The 12,357-nt window shown below is 42.9% G+C and overlaps 1 protein-coding gene across 4 annotated transcripts in view; it reads right to left on the reverse strand.

Moving 5' to 3' along the window:
- LOC106573822 (zinc finger RNA-binding protein) overlaps positions 1-12,357 on the reverse strand; it is a 42,746-nt gene that overhangs the window by 21,758 nt on the left and 8,631 nt on the right. For all 4 annotated transcript variants that reach the window (XM_014149188.2, XM_014149187.2, XM_014149186.2 and 1 more), the window contains exons 2-6: positions 3,039-3,294; positions 1,953-2,067; positions 1,474-1,683; positions 1,022-1,320; positions 598-783 (exon numbers count right to left, since the gene is read on the reverse strand). In XM_014149188.2, the coding sequence (XP_014004663.2) occupies positions 598-783; positions 1,022-1,320; positions 1,474-1,683; positions 1,953-2,067; positions 3,039-3,294 (1,066 nt within the window). The remainder of the gene's footprint in view (positions 1-597; positions 784-1,021; positions 1,321-1,473; positions 1,684-1,952; positions 2,068-3,038; positions 3,295-12,357) is intronic.

Consider the following 12,357-nt stretch of genomic DNA (forward strand, 5'->3'; position numbering starts at 1 on the left):
TACTTTTTTCCATGGCGAAAACACGAAGGAGACCAAACTCTTTGGTCCTTTAAAAACCTGCTGTATGTAAAATATTGTGTGCTATAGCTTGGAAAATAAATACATGTGACTCTGGATGACAACATAATGTTTGTTTCCAACAGGGCTGTTTTCCTAAAAAGTTAAATCTGCTTTGTTTCCTTGCCACAATACTAACGAGTATCGTGATACTGGTATCGTCCCGGCCCTAAATAAAACATCATAATACATTGTGAGGTGGACTCCGTAGGACTCCCTGGAAAACATTGGCAACTGTTACGAAGTGGGCTATACTGGCTAAATAAAATAAAAAGTAACAAAATGGATGTCACATAAATACCTGATTAAAAAGTGTTATACTAAAGATATACCAACGTGTGACTATCACAGAGCTGATCTAGACAAATTAGCTAGCTAAACGGTGCATCAATTAGCTAGCTAAACGGTGCATCAATTAGCTAGCTAAACGGTGCATCAATTAGCTAGCTAAACGGTGCATCAATTAGCTAGCTAAACGGTGCATCAATTAGCTAGCTAGTTGCCTGAGGTTACTCCTCCTGTCAGTGCAGCTGTGCTGACCTTCTGGTGCTTGGCTCCTCGGATATGGGCAGCGTACGCGTCTACGCCAGTGCAGGCAATGTCACATAGTTCACAGCGTAGCTGGGTCTGAATCCCCCGGGGCCCGTTGCTCCCCCCCGCGCTGCCAGACTTGAGAGCTGCATCCTTCTTCTTGTGCTTCTGGCCCTCGAGGTGCTCTCGGTACGTCTGCAGAGAAAACAATTCAACAACAGTTAATTAAACTTATCTACAAAAGCAAACCTTCAACCACAACAACAAAAAAATTTACATCCTGTGTTGCTACAGTATGTCTCCTCTTAGGCACTTTGCATGTTTAACTGTTGCATGTTAAAATACTGTACATTCACTTGACTCTAAAGTGCTGATGTCCATTGCTAACAAATAACCTGTCCCTCATAACGCATCATCCACAAAGCACCGCTACCTGCGGTCCAGCACAGCTGATCTTGCAGATGTCGCAGTAGTGCAGCTGGGGTTGCTTGGGCGGCCCTTTCGGCTTCTGAAGCTTGTTCTGGTGGAACATGGGCTTCTTGTAGGCGTTGACCGTGGGAGATGTCACCATGTTGCTGCCCGCGTTGCTCCAGGAGGAGCTGGTGAGCTGCTTGGGAGGCGGATGGGACTGCTGGGGGGGCGGCTGGGGCTGAGGAGGAGGTAGCTGGGCAGGCTGGTAGTATGAGGGGGTGGAAGTGTAGCCACTTGAATCATAAGTAGAGTAGCTGACGCCTGAGAAGTAAAAAATGGAGAGTTGAGACGGGGCAGAAGGGTGGGGGGTGTCACACTGTAAAAACATACGCTGTGACAAATATGCAAGCTGTGCTTGCTTGGATTTCACAATGGTTGATTCTTGGCTGTGTGGGGATAAGCTCTCGTTCTTACCAGAGTAGGTGCCAGCTGTGGAGCTGAAGGACGAGCAGGGGGTGTAAGACGAGATGGGGGGCTGCTGGACACTGGTGGACACTGGGTAGATGTTGTAGCTGGTGGACACTGAGCTGGCAGGGGCCAGAGGCTTTAAAGTTGTGACATGCCTCTGTGGTGGTGGCGGCTGGCTGTATACTGTGCTGACTGGACTGTAGCCACTCTTCACGCCTACAGGGAAGGGAAGGAAACAATCACAGAGTGTTGTTTAACAGGCTTGGCTCCAATTCAACGATATTCAATACACTGGCTTTTGTAGTATACCAGCAGCCAAGTTCTTTTGCACAGTGTAGATGTTTAAATTAATAGTGTATAACACAGTAAAAAACGATGTAGTGTCAGACGAGAGAACATTTCAAATGAATTAGTGGCTTTTGTATTAGAGTGTTATGACTGTTTATGTGCGATTATGTGTGGGAATAAGGTTGGCAATGACTCACCTGTCTGGTAGTAAGCTTCTGTTGGTGTACGCTGAGCTGGAGCTACACTCGTCTGGTAGTACTGCTTAGTCTCATAACTAGTGGCTGCAGGCAGGCGTCCGTAACTGTAGTTATCCTGAAAGGTTGTTTTACAGCATGAACATGGATGGCAGAAAAGTGTAAATAGTATGCAAAATAGATTGTGACTTTAACAATCTAAAATTCTCCCCATGTATTTGCATTTATATAGAATAGCTCAATGGTCACCAACCTTTTGAGTCAAGCAAGCCGAGATCTACCGCACAGATTTTTAAAACATGACTTAACTGTAACATTAAGCTAATAAAAACTGTTCTGTAGGAATGAGGTTTGTGCAGTAGGACTAATACATTATCACATCATATTGGCTATATGCATGGTCTGCCAATATTGTTCTTCTTAGACCATATTATACTTCAAAAGTCGAGCTTTGATAACAAAATAGATCACTTGGTGTAGCACTTGTGAGGCACAGCGGAGCATAAATTTTAATAATTCGCTTCTTTATTTTACTGGACTGATGGTACCTGCATCTGATGGTCATGGTGTTTTCAAGACAACTGGGAACTCGGGAATAAAAAGGAGGTCAATGATCTTTAGATTGGAAAGTCGGAGCTCTAGAAAGAAGCCCGAGTTCCGACTTGGAATTCCAAGTTGGATGACCGTTCAAAGCGATTTTTCCCCAGTCGGTGAGACTGACCAGAGCGAGGGCACACCGTCTCCACCTGATGGCGAAACTCGAGTTGCACCGCATCTGCCTCATGCATAAATTCATGTTGTTCCTATGACCAGAGAAAGTGAAATATTCCTCGATATTAAAATATAGACAACGAGCTGCTGCTAATAATAATCAAAACGCAGAGCAAGCGACACGTGTGCACCTACGGCTAATAGCGCAACACACACAAAAAAAAGGAGCACAAGCCACGTTGGCTTTTCTACAGACATTTTTGGTGATCGACTAGGAATTCCTTGACGCTCGACCAGTCGATCGTGATCGACCACTGCAATAGCTAAAACACGACAACAGCATGCAACGGGATGATAAGGAATGGAATTGTGACTTACCGTTTCGGTGTATATCGGTAGCTGGTATGTCTGTGGGGTGGTGGTGGGTTGGGGCGTGGGGTCCGGCTGCCGGTAGCCATAGTCTGGGGGTGCAGGGTGGGTCTGGTAGGCCACCGGGTAGGCAGAGGCAACGGGCCTGGCTGGTTGTGCAGGGGCAGGGGCATAGGAGGCAGTCACTGCATGGGCCACGGCAGGGGCCGGCTGGACATTGTAGCTGGCTGTGGTGGGATGGGCATAGGCTGGTGGAGGCTGAACGCTGTGGGGACAGAGACAAGATGGAGGGAAGAATGAGGCAAGTGAAAGAAGGTAAGGAACTTGTCTGTCAGCCCTACATTAAAGGCCAAAATTGGTTAAAGAAAATTGTGAAAAATAAAAGTATACCAGTTGAATTTAAGAACCAAAAAATGTACAACTGCACCATAGTTGGCAAGAGATTTGATGTGCCGATTCCATGGCACATGGTTTATGAACTGACAAAAACTCTGCCCAGCTCTGCAGATTTTGCTGTTTAGAGAATCATTAGATCACTTGTTTTGATACTGCCCATATGTAGCTTTGTTTTGGTCGCAGGTACAGGAATGACTGAAGAATTGCAACATTTACCTGGATCTCTCCAAATAGCACTCCTTGGTGACTTTAAAAGCCATAGGTCAATTGATCAATAATACTCTTAGTAAAAATGTTAATCTTTAATTTACAATCTGTAGAAACTATGAGAATAGAAAGTGAAACATTACAGCAGTTGAAAAAATATATGGCAATTAGAAATCAAAACTGGAAGGTTTTCAGAGATAGATGGGAGGGGTTGAGGGTAGCTGAAGGGTGGGACTAAAAACAAATTAAAAAAGATAACTAATGTAAAATATTCAGTGTCTGTAAAATGTATATATAAGCTGGAAGTAGAAGCATAACTGTTGTTGTCCATTAGTTTACTCCACACACACACTGCCTTCAGAAAGTTCAGACCCTTTGACTTTTTCCATAGTCAGGTTACAGCCTTATTCTAAAATGTATTAAATCGTTTCCCCCCCACTCAATCTAGACACAATACCCCATAACAAACAAAGCAATTTGTAAGAGCGTCTGCTAAATGACTTAAATGTAAATGTTTTTAGAAATGTTTGCCAATTTATTAAAAAATGAAAAAGAGGAATATCACATTTACTAAGTATTCAGACCCTTTACTCAGTACTTTGTTGAAGCACCTTTGGCAGTGATTACAGCCTCGAGTCTTCTTGGGTATGACGGTACAAGCTTGGCAAACCTGTATTTGGGGATTTTCTCCCATTCTTCTCTGCAGATCCTCTCAAGCATGGTCAGGTTGTATGGGGAGCGTTGCTGCACAGCTATTTTCAGGTCTCCCAAGAGATGTACGATTGGGTTCAAGTCCGGGCTATTGCTGGGCCACTCAAGGACATTCAGAGACTTGTCCTGAAGCCACTCCTGCTGTGTCTTGGCTGTGTGGTAAGGTTTGTTGTCCCCCCTGTTTTTGGGGGCTTGCCTGTTTTGAATGTTATTTTGGCATTAATACGTGTCACATATCAATTTGCATTTGGTACATTGGGTCGAGTGTTAGCACCAAGTCACGAAAGCACCAACTCATGAAACCACCGTTTCTCGACCGTGTAAATTGGGGCCATGTCTTTGCAGATGTAAGTTGTAACGGCAGCTGTTATCTCCTTCCATCTTCGTGATTCTTTGCCATATGGTGTGCCGCGGACAAAAGCCTCTTTCAACGTCTGAGTCGGGGGTTTGTTTTGAGCACTGTACTGTACTTTTTTGCGTCTCATCCGTAGACTCTCTCCGTACTGTTTCACATGATTCTTGCGTAGGTTAGTGGTGTTTGAGCCTGTTGTCGGGACCGGCCTGCGGCATATTTTGCAGAGGACGGTTTTCTGGTCCGTGTCAGACTTTTCATACCCAAAACAACGTCCATGCGACCCGAAGTAGCCCCTCTTTTAGTTACGAGCTCGATGTCTCCGTGCTCTGTGTCACGTTCACGCTCCTCCATGTTTGTTTGTGTTGCAAATTTCCTTTCACACGGCACGTGTGGAAGAACGCAAAGTGTTGTCCAAAATATTGCCGTAAAGAATGTGACAACGAAATAAACAATAGAGCATATGAAACGATAGACGTTTTTCGATCGTCACACGATGTATAGTCATCGCCCAGCCCTATTTGAGATTCTTCAAAGTAGCCACCTTTGCCTTGATGACAGTTATGCACACTCTTGGCATTCTCTCATCCAGCTTCATGAGGTAGTCACCTGGAATGCATTTTAATTAACAGGTGTGCCTCGTTAAAAGTTCATTTCTGAAATTTATTTCCTTCTTAATGTGTTTGAGCCAATCAGTTGTGTAACGAAAAACCCTTGAATGAGTAGGTGTCCAAACGTTTGACTGGTACCAATTACATTAATAGAACCCACAATGTATCTGCAGTATTAAAGCTGATCTACTCCTAAAAAAATATATTTAAAAAAAAAAAAAAAACTCTATGAACTGTGGCTGGCCAGAGATAGGCCATCTATTAAACATCATCATGCATGATGCATTTGCCTACAGCACACACTGCCCTGTTTTTAGACAGTGCGGTGTTGAGCCACCTATCTACTGAAACATCAGTCTAAATTTTAAAAAATGACTCAAGGAGGAGTACTGAAATAAGAACTCACCACCCACAATAAAGCAACACTGCAGACTACAGCACTCTACATTTAAAGGATGGAAAATCTATTTTCTGCAGAATATGCAATGCCAAAAGGATGACCTTGCAAACATGAAGCAACAGCCCTATCATTATAATGTATTTCGATGCTAACAGACCGCCTTCCCGACACAGGCATTCTAAAATCATCTTTGTCAGCATTTTTGTCTGGAATAACCACGATTTGTTTCATGAGGGACAAAGAAAGATCAAAGTAATGGATTATGGGGGGAATAAATACAAATTAAATCTGTGAAAAAAGTTTAGGCTGTTCCCTCACTCGTACTGTACTGGTACACAACGGCACAAGGCAGCAGACATTTCAAAATGGAACTGACCAAAGAAAGCAATGTTCCTATAAAAGGAGAGTGCAGTGACATCACAGTCAAGTGAGCCTGATTTATTCTAAAAAATAATCAAACTGAGAATCTACTGAGAGTGACAGCTGTAGAATGAGCTGGCAACTAGCAGCTCTAGGCTGCCATGTAAACATCAGGAAATAGTGTAAAAAAAAAGTATCTATGGTGATAGTTAAAAACAGGCAACAGTAAACATGCCGTCCCCCACAAATGATGCAGCAGCAGCCCCCCGGGCCAATTGAGATATTGCGTGTGACTAACATTACAGGTAATTACTAAAGCTCCCATCTTGGGTCAATCAGTGTCATTTTTGGAAATGCCGGATCTCTATGGCAAGACGCATCATTCACCCAAGTTTGGACAAAAATCGCCCAGCACAGTGTGATGAACTACTATAGTATGGAAGAAAAAAAGTCCCTTCACCGATTTCATCATGTGGGACAACAAAGTATTGTAACTAATGAGACATTTTTGGCCGATACCGACATCCAACATTTTCCTTGCCAAAAAATACGATACGGATATTTAAAGTTTTTGCGACCTTTTAAGCATTCTAGTACAGTTAAATAGTTAACACACACACACAGCGGTCTAAGGCACTGCATCTCATTGCAAGAGGCGTCACTACAGTCCCTGGTTCAATTCCAGGCTGTATCACATCTGGCCGTGATTGGGAGTCCCATAGGGCGGCGCACAATTGGCCCAGCGTTGTCTGGGTTTGGCCGGTGTAGGCCGTCATTGCAAATAAGAATTTGTTCTTAACTGACTTGCCTAGTTAAATTAAGGTTACCCACACACACACACACATACACCGACCACACTGACCAAAAAGTTATTTTGTTGCCATTTACGTATGTCCCCATTACCAGTAAAACATAATGAAAACCTATTTCTTTCACTTGCTGTGCTGTTTCGTTGTTCATTTGTTCAGTCATTTCATTCTCAACCAGGATTTCTATACAACACCTTTTGGGTCTTTGCGTGTCAAAAAAGATACTGTTTACACAATTTGACTTGTCAAATTGTGTTTGTAGACCAAACAGGACCTGAATATGACTGCACGTCACATAATAATTTAATGCCTTCATTAATTTTTTACATACCATCACTCGTATTTCATGTCCCAACGATTCATAGATACATATGCTATGATGCCGGTAAAGTTGTCTCGCTGGTCATAAAAATAAAAAAAAACCTAGCTAGCTCATGGATGCAAACAATGTTCTTCCACAAAAACATAGCAAAATGAAATCTGTTTCAGTAGCTATAGTTAGCTAGCTAACTATATAGCTACGTGTCATCTGAAATAACCCTAATTTAGAAGACAGTTCTTATTTGATTAATGGTGGTCGGACCAATCTATGTGAAGCTAGCCACAATAGTAGACTTTGCGGTTAGCCTTCAAAATAAAAGTATGGCATAATTCTACTATTGTATTCATTGGCATCACTGTCAATGACATACTTTAATTTTGAAGGCAAACAGCAAATTCCACTATTGTGCCTACTGTAATTTCCGGACTATTGAGCGCACCTGAATATAAGCCGCACCCACTGAATAAAAAAATAAAAAAAGTATTATATTGAACATAAATAAGCCGCACATGTCTATATGCCGCAGGTGCCTACCGGTACATTGAAACAAATGAACTTTACACAGGCTTTAAGAAAACACGGCTTGTAACAAAAAAATTAAACATTTGCAGTAAACAGTAGCCTACCAAGAAAGTCATTGGTCACCATCTTCCTCCTCCTGTGCACTGAAACCACTGAAGTCATCTCATTTCCAAAAAAATTGAAAGCGGGAAAAATCCATATATTAGCCGCGTCCATGTTTATGCCGCGAGGTTCAAAGCGTGGGAAAGAAATTGCAGCTTATAGTCCGGAAATTACGGTAATCATTGTGGCTAGCTTCACAACACATAACCCCGTCCGGTCGAGCGTCACTAGCCAGATGAAGCTAGCTGGCTGCTTCACGGGCACCCTCATAGATATCATCCAAACCAACTTGCCCTCTAAATACACCTCTGCTGTTTTCAACCAAGATCTCAGCGATCACTGCCTCATTGCCTGCATCCGTAATGGGTCAGCGGTCAAACGACCTCCACTCATCACTGTCAAACGCTCCCTGAAACATTTCAGCGAGCAAGCCTTTCTAATCGACCTGGCCCGGGTATCCTGGAAGGATATTGACCTCATCCCGTCAGTAGAGGATGCCTGGTTATTTTTTTTAAATGCCTTCCTCACCATCTTAACCAACACAAAAACATCCTGTGGCGTTCTGCATTAGCATCGAACAGCCCCCATGATATGCAACTTTTCAGGGAAGTTATAAACCAATATACACATGCAGTTAGAAAAGCCAAGTCTAGCTTTTTCAAGCAGAAATTTGCTTCCTGCAACACAAACTCAAAAAAGTTCTGGGACACTGTAAAGTCCATGGAGAATAAGAACACCTCCTCCCAACTGCCCACTGCACTGAGGATAGGAAACTCTGTCACCACTGATAAACCCACTATAATTGAGAATTTCAATAAGCATTTTTCTATGGCTGGCCATGCTTTCCACCTGGCTACCCCTACTGCAGTCAACAGCACTGCACCCCCCCACAGCTACTCGCCCAAGCCTTCCCCATTTCTCCTTCTCCCAAATCCATTCAGCTGATGTTCTGAAAGAGCTGCAAAATTTGGACCCATACAAATCAGCCGGGCTAGACAATCTGGACCCTTTCTTTCTAAAATTATCTGCCGAAATTGTTGCAACCCCTATTACTAGCCTGTTCAAACTCTTTCGTATCGTCTGAGATTCCCAAAGATTGGAAAGCAGCTGCTGTCATCCCCCTCTTCAAAGGAGGGGACACTCTTGACCCAAACTGCTACAGACCTATATTTATCCTACCCTTCCTTTCTAAGGTCTTCGAAAGCCAAGTCAACAAACAGATTACCGACCATTTCGAATCCCACCGCACCTTGTCCGCTATGCAATCTGGTTTCCGAGCTGGTCATGGGTGCACCTCAGCCATGCTCAAGGTCCTAAACGATATCGTAATCGCCATTGATAAGAAACAATACTGTGCTGCCGTATTCATTGACCTGGGCAAAGCTTTCGACTCTGTCAATCACCACATCCTCATCGGCAGACTCAATAGCCTTGGTTTCTCTAATGATTGCCTCGCCTGGTTCACCAACTACTTCTCTGATAGAGTTCAGTGTGTCAAATCGGAGGGCCTGTTGTCCAGACCTCTGGCAGTCTATGGGGGTGCCACAGGGTTCAATTCTTGGGCCAACTCTTTTCTCTGTATACATCAATGATGTCGCTCTTGCTGCTGGTGAGTCTCTGATCCACCTCTACGCAGACGACACCATTCTATATACTTCTGGCCCTTCTTTGGACACTGTTAACAACCCTCCAGATGAGCTTCAATGCCATACAACTCTCCTTCCGTGGCCTCCAACTGCTCCTAAATACAAGTAAAACTAAATGCATGCTCTTCAACCGATCGCTGCCTGCACCAGCCCGCTTGTCCAGCATCACTACTCTGGACGGTTCTGACTTAGAATATGTGGACAACTACAAATACCTAGGTGTCTGGTTAGACTGTAAACTCTCCTTCCAGACTCACATCAAACATCTCCAATCCAAAGTTAAATCTAGAATTGGCTTCCTATTTCGCAACAAAGCATCCTTCACTCATGCTGCCAAACATACCCTTGTAAAACTGACCATCCTACCGATCCTCGACTTCGGCGATGTCATTTACAAAATAGCCTCCAATACCCTACTCAACAAACTGGATGCAGTCTATCACAGTGCCATCCGTTTTGTCACCAAAGCCCCATATACTACCCACCACTGCGACCTGTACGCTTTCGTTGGCTGGCCCTCGCTTCATAATCGTCGCAAAACCCACTGGCTCCAGGTCATCTACAAGACCCTGCTAGGTAAAGTCCCCCCTTATCTCCGCTCACTGGTCACCATAGCAGCACCCACCTGTAGCACCCGCTCCAGCAGGTATATCTCTCTGGTCACCCCCAAAGCCAATTCTTCCTTTGGCCGTCTCTCCTTCCAGTTCTCTGCTGCCAATGACTGGAACGAACTACAAAAATCTCTGAAACTGGTAACACTTATCTCCCTCTCTAGCTTTAAGCACCAGCTGTCAGAGCAGCTCTCAGATCACTGCACCTGTACATAACCCATCTATAATTTAGCCCAAACAACTACCGCTTCCCCTACTGTATTTATTTATTTAGCTCCTTTGCACCCCATTATTTCTATTTCTACTTTCTTCCACTGGAATGGTAGATTTGTAGTATTTTACTTGCTATATTGTATTTACTTTGCCACCATGGCCTTTTTTGCCTTTACCTCCCTTATCTCGCCTCATTTGCTCACATTGTATATAGACTTATTTTTCTACTGTATTATTGACTGTATGTTTGTTTTACTCCATGTGTAACTCTGTGTTGTTATATGTTGTCGAACTGCTTTACTTTATCTTGGCCAGGTCGCAATTGTAAATGAGAACTTGTTCTCAACTTGCCTACCTGGTTAACCTGTTGGGGATAGGGGGCAGTATTTGCACGGCCGGATAAAAAAACGTACCCGATTTAATCTAGTTACTACTCCTGCCCAGTAACTAGAATATGCATATAATTATTGGCTTTGGATAGAAAACACCCTAAAGATTCTAAAACTGTTTGAATGGTGTCTGAGTATAACAGAACTCATATGGCAGGCAAAAACCTGAGAAGATTCCTTACAGGAAGTGGCCTGTCTGACAAGTTCTTGTTCTTCTTGGCTCTGTTTATTGAAAACTGAGGATCTTTGCTGTAACGTGACACTTCCTACGGCTCCCATAGGCTCTCAGAACCCGGGAAAAAGCTTAATGATGTAATTCCAGCCTCTGGCTGAAAAACATTAGCGCGTTTGGATAGTGGCCGGTCAGAGTACCATCAGACTGAGGCTCGTGCACGAGGGGATCCCATGTTTTTATTTTCTCTCTCTTTGAACGTAAACACGCTTTCCCGGTCGGAATATTATCGCTTTTTTTACGAGAAAAATGGCATAAAACTTAATTTTAAACAGCGGTTGACATGCTTTGAAGTACGGTAATGGAATATTTAGAAATGTTTTGTCACGACATGCGTCGTGCGCGTCACCCTTCTTTACCATTCGGATAGTGTCTTGAACGCACGAACAAAACAGAGGATATTTGAACATAACTATGGATTATTTTGAACCAAACCAACATTTGTTATTGAAGTAGAAGTCCTGGGAGTGCATTCTGACGAAGAACACCAAAGGTAATAACATTTTTCTTATAGTAAATCTGACTTTGGTCAGGGCTAAACTTGGTGGGTGTCTAAATAGCTAGCCCTGTGATGCCGGTCTATCTACTCAGAATATTGCAAAATGTGCTTTCACCGAAAAGCTATTTTAAAATCGGACATAGCGAGTGCATAGAGGAGTTCTGTATCTATAATTCTTAAAATAATTGTTATGCTTTTTGTGAACGTTTATCGTGAGTAATTTAGTAAATTCACCAGAAGCTTGCTTGCTAGTATGCTAGTTCTGAACGTCACATGCTAATGTAAAAAGCTGGTTTTTGATATAAATATGAACTTGATTGAACAAAACATGCATGTATTGTATAACATAATGTCCTAGGGTTGTCATCTGATGAAGATCATCAAAGGTTAGTGCTGCATTTAGCTGTGGTTTGGGTTTATGTGACATTATATGCTAGCTTGAAAAATGGGTGTCTGATTATTTCTGGCTGGGTACTCTGCTGACATAATCTAATGTTTTGTTTTCGTTGTAAAGCCTTTTTGAAATCGGACAGTGTGGTTAGATTAACGAGAGTCTTGTCTTTAAAATGCTGTAAAATAGTCATATGTTTGAGAAATTGAAGTAATAGCATTTCTAAGGTATTTGAATAACGCGCCACGGGATTCAACTGGCTGTTGAGTAGGTGGGACGATTTCGTCCCGCCGACCCTAGAGAGGTTAAATAAAGGTGAAATAAATCAAATAAATAAAAAATAAATAAAAAAGTAGCTGGCTAGCTATTTATTTTCATGAACTGAAGTTCAATTTCAATAGGCGAACAACAATACTTACAAGGATTCCTAAATCATTGCTAAGAATAATGAAAATGACTGCAGTTTCTACTGGTCATTGTTTTCAGGCTGGCTCTCTCCACCAGGTGTAGCACTTCTCTCACTGATAAAAAACAAGAAAGGGACAGGGTAAGGGG

This window comes from Salmo salar, chromosome ssa16, assembly GCF_905237065.1.
Source record: "Salmo salar chromosome ssa16, Ssal_v3.1, whole genome shotgun sequence".
NCBI classification, from domain to species: Eukaryota; Metazoa; Chordata; class Actinopteri; order Salmoniformes; family Salmonidae; genus Salmo; species Salmo salar.